Here is a 27,591-nt window from a genome sequence, read left to right on the forward strand (position 1 = left end):
AAAGCTGTTATCTTACATAACGTTAATATGAGTCCCTGCCAGGAAGGCAAGTTGAGGTTAGGGAAGGAAAACCCCCACGACAGTTATGATTCCAGGCCTGCTTTTTGTCAAGGACAAAGGAGAGTGAACAAAACTATAGTTTCCATTGTGCTGCTGCCGCTTACATCCCCAATTTAATTAAACACGCACATAGCTATTTTCTTTACAGTCAAACTTCACTGAAGGCAGGTGACACATTTTTACAAGTAAGATTATTTTTTAAAATCTGCTTCCTGGGGCACCCGCGTGGCTCAGTTGGTTAAGCGTCCGACTTCAGCGCAGGTCATGATCTCACAGCTTGTGAGTTTGAGCCCTGCGTTGGGCTCTGTGCTGACAGCTCAGAACCTGGAGCCTGCTTTGGCTTCTGTGTCTCCCTCTTCCTCTGCCCTTCTCCCGCTCATGCTCTGACTCTCTCTCTCAAAAATACGTAAATATTAAAAAAAAAAAAAAAAAAACCTGCTTCCAAATAAAAGCTTCACGGGGTACAATCACAAGCAGCCTGGGAGGGGAGGGCAAGGGAGAGGCCTGACTGTGTATAAGAGTTGGAGGCACTCAAGCTGGCAGGGCCACACGGCTGAACACTCTACATCCTGCCATCATGGAGGTTCTAATGTACTCTCCCCCAGCCTAAGTCACCATTATCACAGTCTGCACAGAACTTCCCCCAATCCCCGAAAACACACACACACAAAACAAACTATCCGGGGTTGTCAGCAATTTGTCCCCATGGCACATGAGCTAGCAGGACACAAGTATGATTGTTCCCAGCCCTGAAATCCCAGGTCTGGTCCACAGCACCGTTCACTCCAAGGGACACTCAAAGCACCTGGTTTTTGACTTTCAGACCCTCAAATGTGTCCCGTGTGGGCCCAGCAAGGACCAACTGAGCTCAGGGGTGGTCAGGCACAAGGCACCTTTTACTCGTGGAGGGCTTCCAGGGTCTAGGTCCTCTGTGAGCCAGGTTCCACCCGCAGACACCCGCGTTTGCACAGAGAACAGGGGCAGTCAGAGACGTCTGTGGCAGGCTCCAGGCAAGAACAAAATCCACACCCAAAACACACTCCCTGAACTACCTGGAGAGACCAGGAGCAGTAGGAAAACAGGCGCGCCCCTCACATGGGTCCTCCCACAGCTACCCGGGCCCACCTGCAGACTCCGTGTGGCTTCAGGAGAAGCAGTACAGGGCAAAGCCCCTGTGCAGGTGTTGTACCCTAACCCCTCCCTTAGCGTTTGAAGGCCACGACCCAATGGCACACTGCCCCAGATCTGCTGCCACCACACAGCACACAGGTCTCTCCTGAGCAGGGCAGATGTGGTGGAGGGAAGCTCACGTTCCCACCCCTCCAGACCCAGCCACTGGCAGGGCTCAGAGCTCTACCCGAAAACACAAAGCACCAGACATCTCTTCTCTCCCTGATGAGAACAAAACAGGTGGTCTAAAGGATCAACGGCTTCCTGCTGATGGAGCAAAACTAGGCTGAGGGATGTGGCCGTTCCAGCCGGAGTCGGGGCACCCGATTCCATCACCTACTCTTGTAAAGCTGCTGGTGAGCAGCCGTAAATCCTGGGTACAGATGCAGATGTAGACGCAGACACACACACGTGCATATAAACAATGTGTTCCACTTCCGTTAGGTTTCCATTAACTTTTTAATCACGCCCAGAGAAGTTTCAGCTCCACAACTCTCTTCGCGAGCATCAAAGAAAATGAACCTCGCCCAGAATGTTCCCTCCACATGGTGAGCCCCATCCGCGGTTAGCAGGGTAGAGGCAAGCCCACACCCACAGCTGCATGTCGGCTGGGACTCACACACTTACCATTCACGCAGGTCTCAGACGGTCTGCAGAGGCCATCCTCGAACAAACAGCCTGGGGAGGAAAGACAAAAGAGAAATGAGTCAGCGCTACAAAGAACAGTGCGGCTATCCAGGGCCATTACATCCACCGACTCCCGAGTCTCGAAGAAACGACGCGGACACACGCAGGCTCTTTGGATCTGACTTTGCTGAGATAATGCAGATGCTGGAAAGCAGCAGGATACACAAAGGAGAACGGCAGGTTAGGAAGAGGTTATTAACTATGAGGGGATCCACCCCCTGGGTCACTGTACAGTCTCTGATTGTTAATTTGCTCACTGGGGAACTGCTGTAAAACCCACAGAGTTGAAGCACTCCCTGAAACAAATACGGGTTGAGGAAGGCACAAAAACAGGACTGGAGAAGCTACGAAAGCAGCTTCTGTTCTAGAAGCAGAGGAGCAGCATCTAACAGGGGACAGCGCTGCCATGAAGTCACAAGAATAAGCAGTTTCACTGTGCCCTTACAACAATTCAAGAGAGAGATATTACAGTCCCCGCACTCCCTGGGCGAAGCCCACAGGCAGGCCCGGAGCACAAACCCAGGGAGATGCCCCTCAGTCAGCCACCTGGGCCTCAACTCAAAGCAAAGGGTCTGTTTTCCTGAAGCAACATATAATCTCATGACAAATACCACATCCTGTCTTTGTCTGGTTGGAACACACATCGCTGCCCACTTCATCCACGAACTGACCGCGTGCTGCTGTCTATCTGTTACTGCGCCCCTGTTCCCCACTCCCCCTGGCTCTGCCCCCTGGGGCCTCTCGTTCACAGGCCCTCCCCACTGAGTACCCGCAGCAGGCCCTTTGAGGTGGGAAAGGTACAACAGCCTGGAAGGAAAACTGCCAAGAACCATCCAAAACACGGTTAGCCAGCACTGAGAGTTAGCGAGACCTGCATCCAATCTTGTTGCCCCAGAAGTAGTGACCCTGAGAAAGGCAACGGGCCCATCCAGTCTCGGTCTCATGAGCAGGACAATCAGGCTGCCTGATCTTTAAGACCCAAGTCCAGCCACCCAGGAGATGGTCTCTGCCGGAAGAACAGATGCAAACCACCCAGGGTCTCTCAAGGAGCCCGGGCAGTCTGGTCGCCCCTCCCACTGCCCCAGATGCTCAGAGGGCCACATGCTCCCTTCTCTGTGCCCAGGACCATCCCAGTGCATTGCCAGTGCCACAGAAGACCGTGGAGGAGCAGCCTCCTGCTCAGACCCACCACTCACTCACATTAACAACCCTGTTTGTCACGTGGAACTTGCAGATGACAGACTGTGAGGAAAGGCAGCAGGAAGAAGCCTTTCCCCACTTCCTGTGCTGCTCCAATCACAGCTGACAATTAGACTCAATTGGAAGGAGAAACACACCGCAATTAACACTTGAATCTTGACCCTCAACAACCTGCTATCTGCGTGTGCCTCATTCCATCCTTTACAGGGAACTGGTTAAAAAATGCAGCAGAGAGACTTCTACCAGCAGTATTTCAAGTTGTTTATCAGCAGAGCTGCAAGCGTTACGCATACTCCACCCCACCATGCAATGTGCTAATTTATTTGTGTTGTTATCTGCTCTAAAATTAAGAAAGGCCATATTTCATTTTAAGTGTCAGCCACCTACTAACACTAATTACGACCATAAATCATAGAAAGAAAAAGACATCTGTGTGAGACACTTGGCCCCGCCCCGTGCTCTCCATCCGACACACTTCCTTCTCCAGCGGCACCCACCTCCCTCTCCCTTGGCAGGCTGGGCACGGCTCCAAAGTCGATTTGTTCACACAGCAATCTCACAGCCGAGCTCGTAAATGGCCTCAAGACCAGGTGCGACTCCAAAGCCAGGCAGTTAAACCTGCGAAGCAGGCCCGTGAAGCAGTCCATCTTGGTGCCCAGAGCTTACAGCCAGAATTGCTCAGCTTTGATGGTGGTATCCCCCCCTCTCCATGAAAACAAAGGCGGCATTTCCAAAATGCTCAAACTGCTCCCTTGGCTGACCACCCAGAGACCAGCTGTGAAGGTGGGAACACCCCTTATGCATCTATCCACAGATTTCCCTCCAGCTTCAGGACACACACGCACGCTGACAGATACACACAGGCAGACACATCACACACACTCACAATACACTCACAGATGTGCATACCAAATCTTTCTAGTCCTAATTCTGCTTCCCCTTTATTTTCTCAGAATACTGCGCAAGATTGCGTCACCACCTTGAGGCCTCTCTTTCTTTGCCTATTCAAACAGAAAAAGATCCAGCAATTCTGCAGAGCCAGGCCAGCTCTGCCTCCCCTCATTCCTGAGACATTTAGAAAGGGTTTTGTATTTTGTGGTGGAAAGAGCCCACACGAGCAGGATTCCCACGCCCTGGCCGGTTAACTGCCGACCCACAGCTGCACGAATCCCCAGTGCAGCCCTTCCACTCGGAGGGTGTCCCCTCCAGACTGGGATGCTGCTGTAGAGGGGAGAGTGGCCTGAAAATCGAAGGCCCCAGCCCAGCAATCCGCATCACCAGTATTCCGCCCATCCACAGGCAAGCTGACTACCCTCCAGGGTCTGCTCTTTCCCAAGCTCCCTCCCTCCCACAGGTGTTTGCAGAGGCACTGAGATGGATGCCAGTGCACACTAGCAGAATAGGAGAGGTTCTGTGACCGAATGTAAGAAAAAGAAAAAAGTAAAACGAATTCTCTCACCAAACAATAAAACAGGTTCTCTCTCAGATGGACCATATGAACAGGAGCAGTGACTGTATCTTGTACAAAGCCACTGGAACATGCTTAGAACCCAAGTATTCTCAGGAAATCTTAACACTGAGAGCTGATGGGGAGCCTGGGTGGCTCAGTTGGTTAAGCGTCCAACTTTGGCTCAGGTCATGATCTCACGGTTTGTGAGTTCGAGCCCCACATCAGGCTCTGTGCTGACAGCTCAGAGCCTGGAGCCTGCTTCAGATCCTGTGTCTCCTTCTCTCTCTACCCCTCCCTGCTCGCACTCTGTCTCTCTGTCTCTCTCTCTCTCAAAAATAAATAAACATTAAAAAAAAATTTTTTTTTAACTGAGAGCTGATAATGCTACTAAGCCAAGAAAGATTTAGTATGACAGCCAAATAAAATGATGACAAACTCCAGCTGGCATGCGAATTCTACTCAAATGCACGTTAATAACTAGTATAACAAGTACGTTATCTCTTCGCAAAGGCAATCTTTCACAGATAACGAAGTCTTCTCATACATAGTTCTCTTACTTGATCACTCCCCCTTCTCACTGAGCACTCCCAAAGCAAACGACAATACAATGTAATGACTCTCCCAGTTGCCTACTGCAATGCCTACTCCCATTTTGCAAAAAAAGGAAACCTGGACTCGAGAAGGTTAAGAATATGCCCACAGTCTGACTCAAAGCCTGGTCTGTCCCCCCACACACACGTGCTTTCTCCACTACTGCGAGCTGTTCCAAGTAAGAGGGGTGGGTTTGTGTCCACACAAGCGTTCACCAGGGCAGACACAGGCACATCACACCACTGGGACCTTACTTGGCGGAGCCCTCTGTCCAGATCCCAGCCCGCAACTCTCATTCCTTCTCCTACCTCCACCTGCAACCTTTGCTCTTCTGTGGGCCTGGAACACACCCAAGGAAAGAAAAAGGCAAATCTTTGCCAGTATCTGGCCAGTGACCGCACACACGTGCACCCTTGGCGGGAAGGAGAGCCCCTGCTCCTGCTCACTACTTCTCCTTTTACCGTATAGCTCCTCCTAAGACAGTACCACTGGGCTCCTGCTTGCCCGTGGCTCTGCTCCTGGCCTCCACACCCTGTCTCAGCTCCCTGGAGCTTTGCAGAGCAGCTCCCTCCCCGGCAGGAAGCGATGGGAGGCCTCACAGAGCAGGCAGATGGTGACTCCTGGACTCAGGTGCCTTCAGCCACATGCAGAAATGAAGGGTATGGGCAAAGCGTGTCTGTCCCGGGGCCCATCCTGCCAACAATCACCAGGAGCACCACCCCAGAGGTAGTCAACCTGAGGCGTGTCTCAGAGCAGACACTGAAGTAGATAAACAGTGGCAGACAGGTCCAGGCACAGGGCACACCCCCTGGCTGCACCTCAGGGGTTCCCAGGAGTGGACAGACATCATTTATTTTGTTGGTTTTTGATTTTGGTCTTGATTTGGTGTATACATTGTTTGTTCTCCACTAACCCAGCCCATTTTCTCTGGGAGCTGATTCTTGGCTCTCAGACATCTAAATAGCAATAATCTAAAAGCTGCAAGACGGTGTGTGTGTGTGGTGATTTGTACAGGAAGGCTCATGTTTAAGCCAAGGTGAGCCGTTGGAACCAGGTAATGAACAGATCTGACTATCTCAGTGCAGCGGGAAAGCCTTCCCAGCTGCAGCACCGGAAGGATATTGGGTGACCCTTTGTGGCAGGTTCTGGGCTGCAGTCTCCACCACAGCAGATGCCAGGTGAGGGAGGACAGCTCTCGGTTCACAGTGGTCCCCAGTAAAACCTCAGACCTGGAGGTGGGCACAAACACCCTTTTTCAGCTCCATTTCACTCCCCACAGGTGGACTTTCACAGTTTCTATTCTTTCTGTTCCTGTTCGTCCTCTGCCAGGAGTCCCCAGCTCCCCCAAGAGTCCCTGGAGCACAGCACTCAGTAAATTGGGTGATTTAATGCATGAAGAATCACTTCGGGGCGTGCAGGGCTGAGAAACCGAATAAGAACTCTCCACTGCCCCAGCTCCCAAATGTGAGGAGTCCACACCTCAGCAACATTCTCTTGGTTCAAATACTCCTCGTACTGGAAAAGTGGCATGAAAACACAGTGAACGGCTACAGGTATTTGGTAATCAATATATTCACCCTCATTAAGTGAAGGCAGAGCGCCCCGAGAGCATGCAGGGAGGTACTGTGCCCTGTCCTGGACCAGGGCTTGGCGGGCCTGGCCCACTCGCTAGGCAGCAGGAGGTGTCCTCCCACGAGCAGACAGAGGTCCAGGGGAGTGTCAGTTGGGTGCACACATACGGTGGCAGTTCTCTCTCCTCCACCGTGACCTCCGGAATCTCCAGGTCAGAAGGGCAGCCCTTCCAAAAGCAACAGGAACAGGTGCTGGGTTGGTCTCTGCTGAGGCAGGGGAAGCACAGGCTCCGGTGAGCTGCAGGTGGAGGCTGAGGGCAGCCTCACCCCTGCCCCTGACAGCTGCAGGGGAGAAAGGAAGTTCTGAATAAGGTGTCAAACCAATTTCACAGAAGCCTATAAAGCCCAGGTGATGTGAGCTGGCACCTGACAGTGTGAAACGGAGTATCAGCTGGTGCCAGGCAAAGTCTGAGATAAAGGTCACCTGGACACCGGGACCCAGGGTCTAAGCCGTCACCTGCTGTCTCTACCAAGCATGTGTCTTCTTTGAAACCCACCAGCCACTGACTGCACTCACTCACTCACTGTAGTCACTGAGCAGTTATTCGTCAGAGGCCCCTATTTTACGGCCGGCAGCAGGTAAACCATCAGTAGAAACAGCCTTCTTTAGGTTTCCCACTCACACCCCGGTCGGCACAGCAACAGCCTGAGTCATGTAAATGCCAAGAAGCAGTCTCAGGAAAGACACTCGAGTCCTCACAGCTGCCTCTGGGAAGGTGTTTCATACTTCAGTACCACCTTTTTGCAAGAAACATACACAGACTTCATAACTTCGAAAATATAAGGCAGGGACTAAGTCAGTGGAGCATTCAACTGTTGATCTCTGGGTCACGAGTTCGAGCCTCATGTTAGGGGTAGAATTTAAATATACATTTATAATAGCAAAGTTAAATAATATAAACCTTACTTTCCTTTCCCGGCTAACTTGCACTAGAAGCCTCACCAGACACCCACACTGACCACTGTGCCCAATGTGCTGCAGGGCTCACTGCCCGCATCCCCCACAGAACCCCACGTGCTCTGTTTTTTGTTCCTGACTTTGTGTACCTGTCCTGGCTTGTCCAGGCCTTTAGAAAAGAGCAACTGTGCCTTGAGCCCCATGAGCCCCCAGTCACTGTGTCTAGTGGAGCCTTTCAATAATCTTAATCAATTTCATTTCAGTGCCAGAATTTATCAAAACAGTGATTCTCACCAAAGCCATTTTATCAGTCTCTCCCAGGTAGAAAACAGTAAGGACTGTGAAAACATGAGGTTCTGGGGAATTACATTAAATTATACTCTTTTAGAAACGGCATTAGCAAAGAAAAGTAAGGTGTGAGATTTGAAGAAATATTCTTTTTAAAAGTCATCCTCATTTTTAACATCCATCCAGAGTGAGGAAGTATTGGCCTGGCTCTACCCCATGGTGGACGCACAGCCTTGACAAAGCCTCTCTGGCTCAGTTGTCTCAGCTGTGAATGGGGGGGGGGGGGGGGCGGGGAGTTCCCTGCACCCAGCAGGTGTGAAGATAAAGTGCCCATAGTCCCTGGCACAGGGTCCTGTTGTCACTGCTCCCAACATCGCCATGCCATGGGCACAGACCCACATAACCACAAATTCCCTACTCCCACGGTAGTTTTCCTGAACATTTCTATCACATCAAAAGCAAAAATGCATTTAATCAGATGGAGTATCCAAGCATGGATAGAAAACCTTTTCCACATTAAGAACTGCTTCTTTTGGAATAGACTCTGAACAACAAGCAAGAGAATAAAAAGCCTCAGACCAGAGGCTGGGATGCTATGCACTTCTAGGAACTGTGCACTTCTGGGAGCAGGAAGCAGCCCTGAAACCAGCGCTCAGACACCCCTCATCTCAGCAACCTGCACTGAAGTCACAATATCTTGTCTCCTTCCCCCAAGATCCCAGATTAAAGCTGTGGTCCTGATTCCAAAGACAAAAGAGAAAGAGAGAGGAGGGGGAGAGGAAGGGAAGGTGGGGAGGAGGAGGGAGAGGGAATGAGAAGGGAACAGGAAGGCGGCACTGTGATGTCCCTCCCAAAGCATCTAGAGGTTTGGGGCTTTCAGGGTAGGAGGGCTTCTACCCATCATGTTCATCCCAGTGCTGTCTGGGTGCAGAAACCACAATCCAGGATGCTGGTGATCCCACTGAGAGGAAGAAGACAGTCTCCAGAGCCAAAGAGCACATGGGGGTCTGAGACCAAAGCCATTCACAACTGGTGTGTATTACCCAGGGCACTATGGCCTTACAGTCAACTGCCCAGGAGTAACTGAGAGCTGAAATCTGTTCGACTATAGGCTTCACAGGCACTGCCTGATGCAAACCTTCAGGGTAACTTCTCTCACCTCATTCTGTGTGACAGGGTGGCTGCAGGCTCAGTGCCCCTCCACATCCATGCTTCCTTCCCAGCGGGGGACACAGCGAGAAACCCACACAAACACAGGCAAGCTGGTGCCTGTCAGTGAGGCGGGCTCCGGGGACCAACACAAATCACCAGGTCATGACAACTGGTCCTCCCTAGTCCAGCTCCCCACAACTTTGCTTGATTAACTCTGTCCCTGAAGGTGACATCTACATTCATCAGGGGCTGAAAAGGCCACGGTCTGCCACACATCTTTTGTTTCTGCAAACAAAGTTCTTGTCTGAGGCAGGGGCCACTATCTTGAGCCAGTTCCTGCTGGCCCACCTATCCACAAAATCAGCTTCTCTGAGAGGCTGGTTAAGCATCCAACTCTCGGTTTCAGCTCAGGTCATGATCTCACGCTTCGTGAGTTTGAGCCCTGTATTGGGCTCTGCGTTGCCAGCGTAAAGCCTGCTTGGGATTCTCTCTCTCCCTCTCTCTCCTCCTCCCCTACTCACATGCTCTCTCAAAGTAAATAAGTAAACTTTAAAGACAAAAATCAGCGTCTCGCACACAGAGAACTCCATACCTGTTCTGGAAGGGGGCTCATGAGCCAGGACCTGCCAACCATCAAGTCCTATGACATTTTTCAAAAATAAAGAAAAACTAAATTCTTGTCTTGAGTAACTCCCTTGATTTCAAGTTCTTCATTGCATATATTTAAAAATAAGAATAAATTGTTCCAAATTCAAGATATCTACCAGAATTCTGTGTTTTATTTTTAAGGTACAGGAGTTAATTGTTGGGAAATGTGTTGTGAACAACGTACATCTTGCTGTACTACTTGGATGGGCTTCAACTCTATGTGTTCTGAGTGCTTTTTTGACTGGTTCTTTGTTTTTTGTCCTCTACTTCCTGAGATGGAATAATATCTTCAAAACAAGCATTATTTTCTTGAATTGTTCTTGGGATTAAGAAAGCATTTCTAAGCTTGTTTCCATAGATACAAAGCTAAAGGAAAGCTTTGGGAAAATATCTAATGAGGAGCCTTGAATGTCAAATACTGAGAGTGCAAATAGCCACTTTGTCAGGAGACAGATATGGGGAAGCAAACTCAGAGAACCCCGTGGGGAGAGTCAGGAACACGCCCCAGATCGAGCAGCATTGAAGGCCAGGATAAAGTGAACTACATGAAAACTAGGATTGCTGAGAGGTGGCATACATGGGTGACACAGCCAAACTTTCCATTATATATGAGATGCGTGGCTTGAAGAGGAAACAAGATTGTTGGCAGTGCTGGATTGACTTATCTGGTTTCCAGGCCATTCTTGATGCACAGACCACTACGATAGTCGTATAATCTCAGGACCCTCCTTAGTAGACTTAAATCATTTTGTCATCATCACATGATAGATCATGGTATTTACCATATTTCAGGGTAGATATAAGTCAACTGGGGGTCCTGATAAAATATACATTCGATCCCCTAGACCTGCCATGGAGCCCAGAGTTCTGCATTTCCAATAAGAAGTAAGGGTACAGCTTGTAGAAATAATTTTAATTAAAAAACTTACATCAAGGCAGCCAGCAGGAGGTGGAAAAAGCAGTAGGAAGAGGATTAATGATGGCCAACAACAGCTGCGGGAAATGGCAAGAACCCCTCACTTTCCGGCACGGTCCCTGAGGGTCGGCCCAGCCTTGATGGAGAGGAGATGCCCAAGAAGCACCCAGACTGAGGCAGTGGCAGCGGCAGGGACTCAGTGAGGAGGAGGACACGGGGGAGCAGGGACACGGGTAGAAAGGGAAGACCATGGCATCACTGCCCCAGCTGCCTAGTGCCACTGCCCACGCTGGTGGACTGGTTCCCACACCTCCCGGTGGCAGAATCAAGGCCAGCCCCGGCTCCTGGCCCCACCTTGGACTCCGAGACAACACCCCCTGCCACCCCCTCCGCCCCCTGCCGCACACTCACTGAGCTCCTGGGCCAGGCCTGCCTGCCCTCTGGGCTACTTGAACAAACAAATCAAAGCACACCTGGTGGGGGGTCTAAAACATCACTACCAGTAGGGAGATAAAGCAACCGAAGTCCCAACAACAGAGAGCAAGTAACACGCGCCAAAAAACACCTCCTGAAGGCCCTGGGCAGTGTATGACCCTCTTTAATATGGTAGTGCTCACAGGTACAGGGCACATAGCAAGGTTTTAAAACATGTAAGGGACGGAAAACTAGCCAAAATGACGAAACAGAAGAATTCTCCTCAAAAGAAATCCCAGGAAGAAATGACAGCTAAAGAACTGATCAAAACAGATATAAACAATATAACAACAAGAATTTAGAGTAATAGTCATAAGATTAATAGCTCGGCTTGAAAAAAGCATAGAAGACAGCAGAGAATCTATTGCTGCAGAGATCAAGGAACTAAAAATTAGTCATGATGAATTTAAAAATGCTGTCAATGAGGTGCAAAATAAACTACAGGTGGTGACAGCCAGAACTGAAGAGGCAGAGGGGAGATAGGTGAGATAGAAGATAAAATTATGGGAAAAGATGAAGCTGAGAAAAAGAGAGATAAAAAAAATCCTAGAGGGGCGCCTGGGTGGCGCAGTCGGTTAAGCGTCCGACTTCAGCCAGGTCACGATCTCGCGGTCCGTGGGTTCGAGCCCCGCGTCAGGCTCTGGGCTGATGGCTCAGAGCCTGGAGCCTGTTTCCGATTCTGTGTCTCCCTCTCTCTGGCCCTCCCCCGTTCATGCTCTGTCTCTCTCTGTCCCAAAAATAAATAAACGTTGAAAAAAAATTAAAAAAAAAAATCCTAGATCACGAGGAGATAGAGAACTAAGTGATTCAATGAAACGGAATAATATCCATATCATAGAAATTCCAGAAGAAGAAGAGAGAGAGAAAGGGGCAGACGGTGTACTTGAATAAATCATATCTGAGAACTTCCCCAATCTGGGGAAGGAAACTAACACTGAAATCCAGGAAGCACAGAGAACTCCCTTCAAACATAACAGGAATCAATCTTCTGCATGACATATTATAGTGAAACTGACAAAATATAAAGATAAAGAGAGAATTCTGAAAGCAGGTAGGGACCAAACGGGCCTTAACCTACAAGGGTAAACACATAAGGGTAGTAGCAGGCCTATCTCCTGAAACTTGGCAGGCCAGAAGGGAGTGGCAGGAAATATTCAATGTTATGAATAGGAAAAATATGCAGCCAAGAATCCTTTATCTAGCAAGCCTGTCATTCAGAATAGAAAGAGAGATAAAGGTTTTCCCAGACAAACAAAAACTGAAGGAGTTCATCACCACTAAACCAGCCCCACCAGCAATCCTAAGGGGCCTCTGTGAGTGTTGCAAAGACCACAAAGGACGAGAGACATAGCTACAACCATGAAACCTAAAATAACACAATGACTCTGAATCCATATATTTCAATAATAACACTGAATGTAAATGGACTAAATGCTCCAACCAAACGACATAGGGTATCAGAATGGAATAAACAAGACCTATCTATTTTCTGTCTAGAAGACCCATTTTAGACCTGAGGACACTTTCAGATTGAAAGTGAGGGGATGGAGAACCATCTATCATGCTACTGGAAGTCAAAAGAAAGCTATAGTAGCCATACTTGTACCAGACAAACTAGATTTTAAACTAAAGGCTGTAACAAGAGATAAAGAAGGGCATTATATCATAATTATGGGGTCTATTCATCAAGAAGAGCTAACAATTATAAATGTTTATGCACCAAATTTGAGAGCACCCAAAGGTATAAAACAATCATAAACATAAGCAATATTATTGGTAAGAATGTGGTAATTGCAGGGGACTTTAATACTCCGCTTACAACAACGGACAGATCATCTAGGGAGAAAATCAGTAAAGAAACAATGTCCCTGAATGAAACACTGGACCAGATGGACGTGACATATATTCAGAGCTTTTTATCCTAAAGCAGCAGAATACACATTCTTCTTGAGTGCACATGCAACATTCTCCAAGATAGATCACATACTGGGTCACAAAACAGCCCTCAATAAATATAAAAGAAGTGAGATCATACCATGCACATTTTCAGATCACAATGCTGTGAAACTTAAAATCAACCACAGGAAAAAGTTTGGAAAACCTCCAAATGCATGGACATTAAAGAACATCCTACTAAAGAATGAATGGATCAACCAGACAATTAGAGAAGAAATTTAAAAATATATGAAAACAAATGAAAATGAAAACATGACAGTCCAAACCCTTTGGGATGCAGCAAAGGCAGTCCTAAAAGGAAAATACATTGCAATCCAGGCCTATCTCAAGAAACAAGAAGTATCCCAACTAAAAAATCTAACAGCACACTTAAAGGAACTAGAAGCAGAACAGCAAAGAAACACCAAGGCCAGCAGAAGAAGAGAAATAATAGGGATCAAAGCAGAAATAAACAGTATAGAATTCAAAACAAACAAACAAAACAAAACAGTAGAGCAGATCAATGAAACTAAGACCTGGTTTTTTGAAAAAATAAAATTGATAAACCCCTAACCAGACTTCTCAAAAAGAAAAGAGACAGGACCCAAATAGATAAAATCACAAATGAAAATGGACTTATCACAACTAATCCCTCAGAAATACAAACAATTATCAGAGAATACTATGAAAAATTATATGCCAACAAACTAGACAACCTGGAAGACATGGACAAATTCCTAAACACCCACACACTACCAAAACTCAAACGGGAAGAAACAGAAAATTTCAACAGACCCACAACTAGTGAAGAAATTGTATCAGTTACAAAAATCTCCCAACAAATAAGAGTCCTGGGCCAGATGACTTCCCAGGGGAATTCGACTAGACATTTAAAGCAGAGTTAATACCTATCCTTCTCAAGCTGTTCCAAAAAGCAGAAAAGGAAGGAAAGCTTCTGGACTCATTCTATGAAGCCAGCATTACCCTGATCCACAAACCAGACAGAGACCCCACAAAAAAGGAGAATTACAGGGCCAATTACAGGCCCTGATGAACATGGATGCAAAAATTCTCAACAAGATACTAGCTTATTGAATTCAACAGCATATAAAAAAGAATTATTCACCATGATCAAGTGGGATTCATTCCTGGGCTGCAGGGCTGGTTCAATATTCACAAATCAATCAATGTGATATACCACATTAATAAAAGAAAGGAGGGGTGCCTGGGTGGTGCAGTCGGTTAAGCGTCCGACTTCAGCCAGGTCACGATCTCGTGGTCCGTGAGTTCGAGCCCCGCGTCGGGCTCTGGGCTGATGGCTCAGAGCCTGGAGCCTGTTTCCAATTCTGTGTCTCCCTCTCTCTCTGCCCCTCCCCCGTTCATGCTCTGTCTCTCTCTGTCCCAAAAATAAATAAACGTTGAAAAAAAAATTTTTTTAAAGAAAGGATAAGAACCATACGATCCTGTCAATAGATGCAGAAAAAGCATTTGACAAAATACAGCATCCTTTCTTAATAAAAACCCTCAAGAAAGTTGAGATAGAAGGAACATATCTAAACATCATAAAAGCCATATATGAAAAGACCACAGCTAATATCATCCTCAATGGGGAAAAACTAAGAGCTTTCCCCCTGAGATCAGGAACACGACAGGAATGTCCACTCTCACCACTGTTGTGTAACATAGTGTTGGAAGTCCTAGCATCAGCAATCAAGACAACAAAATGAAATAAAAGGCATCAAAATTGGCAAAGAAGAAGTCAAACTTTGACTTTTCAGATGACATGGTACTCTACAGGGAAAACCCAAAAGACTCCACCAACAGGCTTCTAGAACTGATACATGAATTCAGCAAAGTCTCAGGGTACAAAATCAATGTACAGAAATCAGTTGCATTTCTATACACCAATGATGAAGCAACAGAAAGAGAAATCAAGAAACTGATCCCATTTACAATTGCACCAAGAACCATAAAATGCCTAGGAATAAACCTAACCAAAGATGTAAAAGATCTGTATGCTGAAAACTATAGAAAACTTATGAAGTAAATGGAAAAAAGATACAAAGAAATGGAAAAACATTCCATGCTCATGGATTGGAAAAATAAATATTGTTAAAATGTCAACACTGCCCAAAGCAATCTACACAATCAAATTGCACTGGCATTCTTCTCAAAGCTAGAACAAACAATCCTAAAATTTGTATGGAACCACAGAAGACCCCAAATAGCCAAAGTAATATTGACAAAGAAAACCAAAGCAGGAGGCATCACAATCCCAGACTTTAGCCTCTACTACCAAGCTGTAATCATCAAGACAGTATGGTTTTGGCACAAAACAAGACACATCGGCCAATGGAATAGAATAGAGAACCCAGACTTGGACCCACAAATGTATCACCAACTAATCTTTGACAAAGCAGGAAAGAGTATCCAATGGAAAAAAAGACAGTCTCTTCAGCAAATGGTGCTAAGAGAACTGGACAGCAACATGCAGAAGAATGAAATTAGACCATTTTCTTACACCATACACAAAAATAAACTCAAAATGGATCAAAGACCTAAATGTGACACAGGAAGCCATCAAAACTCTGGAGGAGAAAGTAAGCAACAACCTCTTTGACCTCATCCGCAGCACTTTCTTGCTCAACACATCTCCAAAGGCAAGGGAAATAAAAGCAAAAATGAACTATTGGGACTTCATCAAGATAAAAACTACAAAGGAAACAATCAACAAAACTAAAAGGCAACTGACAGAATGGGAGAAGATATTTGCAGATGATGTATCAGATAAAGGGTTAGCATCCAAAATCTATAAAGAACTTACCAGAATCAACACACAAAAAGCAAATAATTCGGTGAATAAATGGGCAGAAGACATGAATAGACACTTTTCCAAAGAAGACAACCATATGACCAACCAACACATGAAAAAATGCTCAACATCACTCATCATCAAGGAAATACAAATCAAAACCACATTGAGATACCACCTCACTCCGGTCAGAGTGGCTAAAATGAACAAGTCAAGAAACAACAGATGTTAGCAAGGATGTGGAGAAAAAGGATCTCTTTAGCACTGTTGGTGGGAATGCAAACTGGTGCAGCCGCTCTGGAAAACAGTGTGGAGGTTCCTCAAAAAATTAAAAACAGAACTACACTATGACCCAGCAGTAGCACTACTGGAAATTTATCCAAAGGATACAGGAGTGCTGATTCATAAGGGCACATGTACCCCTACGGTTATAGCAGCACTTTCAACAATAGCCAAATTATGGAAAGAGCCCAAATGTCCATCAACTGATGAATGGATAAAGAAGATGTGATTTATATATACAATGGAATACTACTTGGCAATGAGAAAGAATGAAATCATGCCATTTGTAGCAACATGGATGGAACTGGAAGGTATTATGCTGAGTGAAATAAGTCAGTCAGAGAAGGACAGATATCATATGTTTTCACTCATATGTAGATCTTAATAAACTTAACAGAAGACCATGGAGGAAGGGAAGGGGGAAAAATAGCTACAGAGAGGGAGGGAGGCAAACCACAAAAGACTCTTAAATACAGAGAACAAACTGAGGGTTAATGAGGGGGGTGGGGGAGGGGAAAGTGGGTAATGGGCATTGAGGAGGGCACTTGTTGGGATGAGCACTGGGAGTTGTATGTAAGCCAATTTGACAATAAATTATATTCATAAAAAAATAAAATAAAAAACTGAGTGTCTTGTAGGCAGCATATAGATGAGTCTCGCTTTTATACCCATTCTGTCACCCTATGTCTTTTGATTGGAATATTTAGTCCATTTACATTCAGAATAATTACTGATAAGTATATACTTTTTGACATTTTGTTACTTGTCTTATGCTTGTTTTTGGAGTTCTTCTCTGTCCATTTCTGCTCTTGCTGTCTTCCTTCACAGTTTGCTCTCTTAAGTAATATACTTGGATTCCTTTCTCTTTACTTTTTACATTATCTGTTTATCAGTTTTTGATTTGCAGTTACCATTAGGTTTATATATAACATTTATGCATATACCAGCCTATATTAAGTTGATGGTTGCTTAAGTATGAGCTCATTCTTTGCTCCTCCACACACCACATTTTAGGTATATAGTCATACTTTACATCCTTTTATTTTGTGAGTCCCTTGACTAATTTTTATAAATAAACTTAATTTTACTGCTTTCATGCTTCCTACTTTTCTTATTCCACTTAAGGACTTCCCTTTCCACTCAGAGTCCCCTTTAACATTTCCTGTAGGGCTGATTTAGTGGTTATGAACTCCTTTCACGTTTGTTTGTCTGAAAAAGTCTTTATATCTCCTTCTATTCTGAATGACAGCCTTACTAGATGAGAGTATTCTTGGTTGTAGGGTTTTTCCTTTCAGCACTTTAAATATATCATGCCACTACCTTCTGGCCTCCAAAATTTCTGCTGCAAAAATCAGCTGCTAGCCTTACGGGGTTTCCCTTGTATGTAACTGTTTTCTCCTGCTGCTTTTAAACTTCTCTTTTTATTACTATTTGCCATCTTAATTGGTATGGGCCCTTGTGTGGACCTCCTTGGGTTGATCTGGCGGCGGGGGGGGGGGGGGGGGGGGGTGGGGGCTCTCTGTGCTTCCTGGACCTGGATGTCTATTTCCTTTCCCAGATTAGGGAAGTTTTCAGCTATTATTTCTTCAAATACACTTTCTGCCCCTTTTCTCTCACTTCTCCTTCTAGGACCCCCATAATGCACATGTGATTTTCCTTAATGGTGTTGCTGAGTTCCCTTAATCTATTTTTTTAAGATCTTATTTTTAAGTAATCTCTACACCCAACATGGGGCTTGAACTCACAACCCTGAGATCAAGAGTTGAATACTCTACTAACTGAGCCAGCAAAGCCACCCCTATTTTCATCTTTTATTACTCATTTTTCTGTTTGGCTTGATTGCTTTCCATTACTTTGTCCTCCAGGTCACTGATCGATGCTTCTGCTTCCTCTATCCTGCTATTTATCCTATCTAGTGTATTTTTAATTTTACTTATTGTGCTCTTCATCTCTGATTGGTTCTTTTTTTATATTTTGTCTTTGTGGAGGGTCTCACTGATGTCCTCCACTCTTTTCTCAAGTCCAGTGAGTACCTTTATGACCATTACTTTAAATTCTCTATCAGGCATATTATTTATCTCTGTTTCATTTAGCTCTTTTGTTGTGATTTTGTCCTGTTCTTTCATTTGGGACATATTCCTCTGTCTCCTCATTTTGTCTAATTCCCTGTGTGTCTGCTTCTGTAGGTTAGGAAAGTCAGCTATGTCTTCTTCTCTGGAAAGTAGTGGCCTAAAGAAAAAGACCAGTGGTGCCCTGTATTGCAATGTCCCCTATTCACCAGAACCTAGCACTTCAGAAGTGTCTCCTATGTGTGTTTTGTGTGTCCTACTCTTGTGGTTGAGACATGTTTGCCTACAGTCCAGTCACCTAAAATGGTTCTTTTGCCTGTTGTGGACAGGGTTTGGTCCCTGGGCCAGTCTGGGTTCCCCATCAGCTTGAGTTGCATCAGATCAGGCATTTGCCAGAGATGTAGTAGCAACTAACTGAAGGATGCTTTCCCTTTGTTGTTCTCTGAGAAGTTTACTTGGTGAGCAGGGCCTGCAGTCAGACTAGCTATGTGCCCCCAGCCCACTGCTGGGGCTGCAGTTGAATTGGTGTGTCTTCAAGGGCAGGGACTCAGTTTCCTCTAGCTCTCCTGGCTCTCCCAGAGCTGAGCTGGCTGATTTTTAAATTCCAGGTGTTAAGCCCCATTGGTTGTTCAGCCTCCCCGGTTTTCAAAGCCAAATGTTATGGAGATTTGTTCTTCCCATGTGGGTCCCCCATGACTGGGATGCCTGGCATGCCTGGTGTCAAATCAGTTCCTCTCCCTTCCCACACCCATGGTGTCCCTCCCTCCCACAGTCAGTCCCACAGGTCCCTTTGGCTCCCAACCTCATCTCCATCCTTCCTACCCTCCTCAGTTGGTCTCTTCTCAACATTTAGCTGTGGGCAGTCTGTTCTGCCAGTCTTCACGTCATTTTCTGGGTTGTTTACACTGATGTGGGTATCATCTAGTTGTATCCAGGGTACAAGGTGAACCTAGGGTCCTCCAACTCTGTCATCTCCGGAAGTCCCACATAAGAATTTTATCAGAGGATGAGCTTGATTGGTTTTAGGAAAAGTCTGAAGTGAATCTGAACGTAATGTTTTTGTCCTGTTTAACTTGTTACATTTCAACATCAGTGTGTTTGTACATCCCACTATACGCTGTAGATAAAATGACAGAACCAAGAAAAAGGATTTAAAACTGTATCGGAGTAAAACTCACCTCAGGAATTATCAACCTCCAACTGGCAATAATGTCCTATAGGACACATGCCCTGGTATGTTAATAAGTACCTTTCAGAAAAGGTTGGGAGTCAGACACATTTGAAAAATGTCAGCTGAAATTTAACAGGATTCTCCTCTGTAAGACTTCTCAGAACCTTCAAAGCTGCAAAAGGTCATGCTTTCTTCTTAAGAAGGGTACCACAGCTGATGTTTGCCAAACTACTTGAAATGCAATCCTTCATCACATGTTACCTCAGTGGAATAGAGGAAACTAAACCAGAGAATTACAGTAAAGATGTAGAAGTCATCCTGCCTAAGAAGCTCTCAGTCTTGAGGACCAGAGGACTTGTTAAAACATGGATTGCCGGTCCCATTCTCAGTTTCTGGCTTAGTAGATGTGGGGTAGGCCCTGAGAGTCTTCAATTCTAACAAGTTCCTGGTAATGCCGATGCTCCAGGACCCCATTCCTAACACAGCTGGTCAGGTAGAAAGTTTCTCAAACGTGCCCAGTAGGAACCAGTGTGGTGAGAAGCTCTGGTCCAATTGCATTTGGAACATTCTGTGTCCCGATGTCCCTCTCTAAAAAGTTAAAATGTAGGGGAGCCTGGCTGGCTTAGCTGGAAGAGCAGGCAAACTCCTGATCCTGGGGATGGGAGCCCCCACGTTAGGCATAGAGATTACTTAAAATAAATACTTTTTTTTTAATAAATGAAATTCATATGTGTATTAGGTGCTAAAGATACTGGGAGTTCTTCCTGTAATGAGAATTTTATCATTTGTTTAGTCTAGTATTTTCTATTTTCATTATTTTGACATCTTTTAACCATGACATCTTTGTGCATGCACACATAAACAAGTAACAACCCACTTTCTGAGACCACACAGGGAATATGATCACTATTTCCTCATGAAAATAATTCTTTCCTCTATAATCTCATCCAGGTTAATTTATTTTATTCTCAAATCCTTTTCTGTCCTCTGTTGAGGCCAAGCAAACAATGCACTGCTTAGCGCCTCCTAATATCTCAGAACCGTTTGGTCTTCTAAGTACCAGCAGACAGCAACCACAGCTCAGAAGGCCCAACACTTGGCTTCCTTCACCCAGGACATGATTAATGGACTAATTGTAAGCGTGAGAACAGCCTGCCTTCTGCTGGGTATCCCTGTGGTTAACCCCATACAATCCAAGGGCAAGGTTCTGTTCTTTCAAATCGTCCCACATTCTAGGTCTGGGAGGCAGGAATCCTGGGAGAAAACAAATTTGCTTAAAACTGTTGGGATTTCGCTTCAACCCTCCAGCACAAGCACGCTAGCTACTCTTGTTTTGTGGGTAAGAGGCACAGCTGTAAGCTGTGAGAAAGTTCCGTGCCTGAAGGAGCTACACCTGTTTCCAATGAGGCATCATCCCTGGGTGAGCCACTCAGCTGTGGGATATACACCAGCCCAGATAGAAATATCACTCGTGACTAAGGAGGAAATCCATGTTGGGATAGTTCTGAATATTTTAAGGTTTTATTCTATTAAGTGTAAGCTTATCTCCTAGAAACCTCCATTACAAACCCTTACAATACTTAGCATGATGCAGAGCAAAGCTTCTCCCTCTTGAAATGAGATAACAAACCACCCAGCAAAGTGATAGGTACACAGTATCTCTTAGTGAATGCACGTTCCCTTCCCACCCCCCCCCCTTCCACAGGACAGCCTTTCCAATGTGTAAGTTTGTTCTTCTTCAACTTAAATATGCCCAATTATTTCACATGATATGATTTCGTACCATTTTGCCAATCTAACTTCTCCGCTCTCAACACTGCCTGTCTCATGTGGATCTACCCTAGGATGGGTGCACTCATCAGAATTAAACAGAGGTTCAGGAGTGGTACAGCCACCTGGGTGAACAGACATTCTTTTCCCTTGTTCTGACTCTTTCCTCCTACCATGAGAGCTGGAGTCCCTCAAGCTGCCTGGAGGTCAGAGAGAGGACTCCACTCTCGTAGATTCCAGCATAAAAAAAAATTGGCTTACTCAGGGGCAGGCAAAACACAGCCCTACATTTTTGTAAATAAAATTTACAAATTATTATAAATAATAATTATACAAATAATTATAAAATTATTGAAGCACAGCCCACCCACCTGCTTACATCTTGTTATGGCTGCTTTTGTCCTGCAACAGCTAAGTTGAAGAGCTGTGACAGAGACTAGGGGTCTAAAGAACCCTATTGACAGAAAAAACTTAGCTAGCCCTGGCTTATTAAAAGGAGTAGAGGTTGTTTATAGAATCAAAAGGGGGTTAGAAACTTGGCTTGGAGAAACGGGCAGGAATCAAAGGATCCCATGGGAACATGGCCCACCTCCACTGCAGCACCAGGACACAACCGCCTTTACTGGCTCTGAAGCTGCCAGGCCCACCACTTTCCTCAGAGTCCTTCCTTCTCGCTGCACTGGCTTAGAGCTTGCGTGGAACATGTGAGTGGCCTTGCCTACAACAAGGTTCTCACAGGAGCAGCCATGCACCCCCAAACCTGGACTCCACCACCCAGAGCACTGAGCCTCTCCAGGACCCCATCACACCATGGCGTTCTGACTTCATGTTAGAACACAAGCTGTTTCCTTTTCAGATCCACAGTGGAACCACCTCCCTCTAGCCTGGATCATCCTGTACCGTTTCCACCACCAACCCCCCAACCCCAAGAGCAGGACTCTGTCCTTGTTCCCTCAGACATCACATTCCTACTTGACTCCCAATCCCAGCCTAAGTCTTTCTGGATTCCCAGCTGTGCATCCCATGCAAATTAATAAACAGATCCTTCCCATCTGTATCTGAGTCATGGCTACCTCCCTCCAGGGTACTGGAGAGTGATGAAGCTGGCTGAGAGCCGAGGAAAGAGGGAGAAAAGGAAGGCTGGAGAGGCGGGGTCGGTTGCAGGCCAGAGCTTGTGCCCCTTCTCACCAGGTTAGCCTTTTCCAAAATGGAAGCATCCCTTCTTTGCACTCCTCTGAAGAGCAATGAGCTGAGCTCTGTGGTGATGAGAAAACAGAAATGATAGCACCGAACACCAAAAGTTCAACGTGAAGTGTTGTAAAGAGCTCCTGCTTAGGAATAGAAGGTTCTAGAAATCAGCATGTGGCTGTGGACAAACTACACATTCTCTCTCACCTGCTTACTTAAACTATTATTGGAGATTTTTCATATCATAAAAGCCTGGAAAATTAAGAAAATGCAGAAAATCACAACAAGAAAGTAATACTAGTGACCTCCTCACCCAGAAATAACACCCCTATTTCCAGTCATTTTTCTTTGTATATCTATAAGGATTGGGGGCAACTGGGTAGCTCAGTTGGTTTCGGCACGGGTAATGGTCTTGCGGTTTGTGGGATCAAACCCCACATTGAGCTCTGCGCTGACAGCATGGAGCCTGCTTAGGTTCTCTCTCTCTATCTCTCTCTGCCCCTCCCCTGCTGGCACACACTGTTTCTCTCTCAAAACAGATAAATAAACTTTAAAAAAATCTTTAAAAGTACTGGTATCATCCTGTACATGCAATTTTATAACCCGCACCTTTTACTTCTTTTTTTTAATCAAATTTTTATTGATTTACACTAGGTCACAACTGAAAATATATGTCCAATCACCTTGCATGTGTATGTTTCATTAAATATTTTTATCACTGAAAACTAAATTTATTGGTTGATTTTTATTTATTTTTTTAATATGAAATTTATTGTCAGATTGGTTTCCATACAATACCCAGTGCTCATCCCAACAGGCCGCACCTTTTACTTCTAATACACTGTAAACAATTCCCTGTCCTTGATATTTCTCACCATGATGAATTTTAACCACCACATAATAATTAATTCTATACTTGCACATAATCTATTTAACCAATTCTCTCATGAAGTAACTTTACATGGTTTCCATTTTCCTCATTAAAAATAACACCATAACCAGCAATCCAGATTGTTAGTCCTTGGGGATAGCTCGAATTTCTTTCCCCTCGGGATCAATTCCTACAAAAAGAACCTCAGGGGCACCCGGGTGGCTCAGTCGGTGGAGCATGTGACTCTTGATCTTGGGGTTGTAGATTCAAGGCCCACACTAGGTGTAGAGATTACTTAAAAATAAAATCTAAAAAAAAGGAACCCCAGATTTGTTAAAGGTGTTATGTGTAAGATTTTAGAAAGATGTTTACAAATTGCCTCTCATCAACATAATAGAAGTGTGCCTTGACCCCTCAGCTTTTCAGTTTGTTAAAAGATTAAATCTCGCTCCTCCTTACCTAGGAGAGTTGCTGGGAGAACCCAAGGACATAACAGAGGTTGAAGCATCTTATAAACTAAAACATGCAGGAAGAGTGTTACTGTCCTGTCACTCAGGGACCTATCCTCCTTCCCCACCTCCTGCATTACTGGGGCATGAATCTGAAATATCAGTAGTCAAAAATATATATAAATAAAATAAAATAAGCTCACAAGGCACTTCTGGCAGAATGAAGCCCCTAGGACACGTTTTAGGATCTCTAACGTAATTTAACACACATCATGAACCACCAAGATGCATTAAAAGCATTGTGGTTACGTGCTATGCACAATTATCTCTTCTGACCAGTTCCCAAGCTGTTCTTTCTCCAGTGTAACATCTAAGTATATGCAGTAGAACACCCTGGGGATGTCCAAGTCACCCAGTTTGCTACAAGGGCAGTCTAAAGTCTCATGAAGTTAAAAAATAATCATCAGGGTGCCTGGGTGGCTCAATCAGTTAAGCATCTGACTCTGGATTTCAGCTCAGGGCATGACCTCGCGGTTCATGAGTTCAAGCCCTACATTGGGCTCTACACTGACAGTGCAGAGCCTGCTTGGGATTCTGTCTCTCTCCCTCTCTGCCCCTCCTCCACTCTTGCATGCTCTCTCTCCCTCAAAATAAATAAGTAAACTTTAAAAGAAAATCATCATCAAAAGAAAAATCCTAAGCTGAAAAACAAAAGCACACTTAATTTGAAAGCATGTACTCCTGAATCTGCCTCTGGCTTAGATGATTTCATTTCTGAGCTGCACAGCGAGGTGAGGAAAAGGAAGAGCCAGAGAGTGGCGTGGAAAGGGGAGGAGAAGCTAGAAGTAGGGTGCCCTGCCGCTGGTGACCCTGAAGTCCTACCTAACCTCCAAGCCTCAATGATTTCACGTGTATATGTGGACAAAATATGGCCAGATGCTGGGTCCTTAGGGATGCCAAGGGCAGTGCTAACACCGGCACACCAGTGGCATCCAATAAACAGCAGCTACAACTATGACACGTGTCCTACGCTGCCTCAGGGGCAACAGAGAAATCAAGGACAGGCACATCCCCGCGCTTGAAGACAAGGGGGTGAGCGGGGTATGTAGATGTCTAGGAGGGTTAGAGAAGGGTGAGAGGATTAGGTGACTGACCCACCTCCAACCCCTTTCACAGCACTCGGCGTGTCTAAAAGCAGTACTGTATTTATCTTGTGTTGCTCACCTTCTCTCACCTGAATGGAAGTTCCATGATAGCCTGACATACAAGAGAGGCTCACCAAGTATGTGACAATAAACAGGAGCTGCCACTAGGATGGCACTAGGATGCACGGTCAGTGAAGAGCCTGACGCAGGGCTCTATCTCGTGAACTGTGAGATCACGGCCTGAGCTAAAATCAAGAGTCGGATGCTCAACCGACTGAGCGCCCAGGTGCCCCAACGACCTGATTCTTTACCCACCTTCCAGGCACAGCCTCGGAAATCCCTCTCACAGCCTACAGGCCCTACCCCTGGATTCCAGCTTCACCGTGTGACTTGCTTTGGCATCACAGTGAGATGGGGCAGCGGTATTTACCGGTTCTGAGCCTCAAAAGGCCTAGTGTATTTGCACATTCCCCCTCTCTCCTCTGCCGTCACTGTGGTAAGGACATGCCTGCACCAGCCTGTGGGTTCCAGGAGGAAGAGGAGAGATATGTGGGCAGATACCCCCTGGCAGACCCAGCCTAAAGCAGCTGAAACCCCAAAGAAATAATAAAGGATTAGTGCTTTAAGTTTTGGGGTGCTTTGGTCTGTACTACTCACCAACTGATACAAGGGATTCCCACTCTGATAGGCAGGCATAGCAGAAAACTCTAGTACATCTAGCTGAGGGACACTGGAAAGTGACTTGGAGGAAGTAGGTATGAAAAGGCAGAGAAAAGAGGGTAGACTAGCTCTGGAGGGGGACAGGCATTCCATGGAGACCCCCACATGACAGAGGCCACCCTACAGCGCAAGGATTTAGGCACAGACAGGGCTCAGAACTATCCAGGGGGCATCCCACAGTGAGCAGAAGCAGGAAGCCAAGCCACACCAATGTTCACAAGCTATGGAGGAAGGGGTAAGGGCTGTGTACCTACTCACCATCAGAGAAGACCCACCTGGTAGCTGGTATGTAGGGCTGGCCAGAAGGAAGGGAACAGAGAACAAGTGGACCGTCTGGGCCAGGAGGAAGGAGGAAGAGGTTGGGGTCAAGGTGATGGTATGGCTCTGACTCGGTAACAGAAGGATGCATGAGGTGGAGGGAAAGAGGAGAGCCAGGAGGAGGAGGAGGAGGAGGCAAGGGCCTGGCTCAGTTCAGTGGAGGGTGAAGGACCAGGACATTCAGGAGAGGACACCAAGCATACTGGGGAAGTGTGAGCTCCAGAAGAGATGGGACAGGTATGAATTCTGGAGGTAAAAACCCGTGCTGGGGTGGGGGTGGATGAAGTCTGTAAAGGCAAGAAGGTGAAGGGAAGGAGGGAGCGAGGGGGACAGGAGAGCGAGTAACTGTCAGAGAGAGAAGGTGACAAGCAGTTCCCACAGCAGGGGGCTGCAAGCAGATGACCACGAGAAGGCCTTTCCTTTCTGTGACCATGTCCAGGGCTGGTTAAATAGCACCTTTGGTAAAAGCCTGCAACAATGTGCCTTTTATGATCTTTGTCAAAGCTGTTGGATCCTGGGGTGCAGGCCCAAGGATTCTTCCTCCAGACAAGGAAATAGGACAGTTATCAACACGCATGTCCTGAATGTCCCCCTGTAAACCTGCACACCCCACTGGAGGGTACAAGCACATTGTTGGTAGTCAATTCTATGATTCACTTCAGGCTAATGTAGAACTTAAAGTCCAACCCCAATTTTCCTCTCTATCAACCAGAATTAAATATCCAGGCAGAACCAGAGTTCAGTACAATTACAGAAAGCAGGACCACACAGTGCATTAAGTGTGGAAATCAACCCTCCAAATTTATTTTCCTTATTTCTAACCTCCACAGCCTCACTTACGTCTGCATTATGGGTTCTGCTGACAACACAGCATAGGAAAAGGTGAAATGCCAGCACATAGCCAGCAGGCAGGGCTGACTAACGAACAGCATGCAGTGAAGAAATTGGGATGAGCTCCTTCCTTTGTCTGAGGTTGGCATGGTGGCGTGAGGCCCTGGGCGGCCACACGCAGCGGAGACCTGAAGGTGACACACTAGCAGATTTGTCTACAGGTTTGCATAAGAGAAACATGGGTGACGTGCAACTCTGCTCCATGCCTAGCGGAGTGCTGTGAGCAATGATGTGCACCTTAAATTGTAATCCCATGCAGTAAGCATTTATCCAAGGTCTTTTACAGACAAACACAAGTGAAATACAGTATTCCATTCCCCAGAAGTCCCTAAGGAGAGAATATTATCATCATGCAAATTAGTAACAACCTCCTAGTAATGTTTCAGGGCCCCTATTTCCCAAAGTTTCGAGAACATTCTAGCAAACTTGCTTTGTTTTGTGAGTGCTAAGGGACATAACCCCAGGTCTAGTTCTCTGGGAGAATACCTGATATATTTTCAATTTTATGACTCTGCATTTTTAGCTTTTCCTTCTTGGGTGTCCTGCAGCCCCAGTGACAAAGAACAACCTAGATGTCTGGGGTGCTCTGAGGAGATTTTATTTCACATACTCAACCCACAACAGGTGTTCAACAGAGTATGTAAATGAGCAAGGTAATAAATTCTCACATTCTTGCCCCACAAAAGCCTCATTTACCCCCAAACCCCTCCCCCTCCCTCTTTCTGATTCTCACACATTGAGGATAAAGCTGTTTTATCTTTTACAAGATTTCATTAAAAACAATTAATTCTTCCCTTCTTTGCCA

At 45.9% G+C, this 27,591-nt stretch overlaps 1 protein-coding gene across 6 annotated transcripts in view; it reads right to left on the minus strand.

Annotated features, from left to right (window-relative positions):
* PTPRN2 (protein tyrosine phosphatase receptor type N2) overlaps positions 1-27,591 on the minus strand; it is an 801,801-nt gene that overhangs the window by 712,148 nt on the left and 62,062 nt on the right. For all 6 annotated transcript variants that reach the window (XM_023250823.2, XM_023250821.2, XM_045053088.1 and 3 more), the window contains exon 2: positions 1,858-1,908. In XM_023250823.2, the coding sequence (XP_023106591.2) occupies positions 1,858-1,908 (51 nt within the window). The remainder of the gene's footprint in view (positions 1-1,857; positions 1,909-27,591) is intronic.

The sequence above is a fragment of the Felis catus genome, chromosome A2 (assembly GCF_018350175.1).
Source record: "Felis catus isolate Fca126 chromosome A2, F.catus_Fca126_mat1.0, whole genome shotgun sequence".
Taxonomy (NCBI): domain Eukaryota; kingdom Metazoa; phylum Chordata; class Mammalia; order Carnivora; family Felidae; genus Felis; species Felis catus.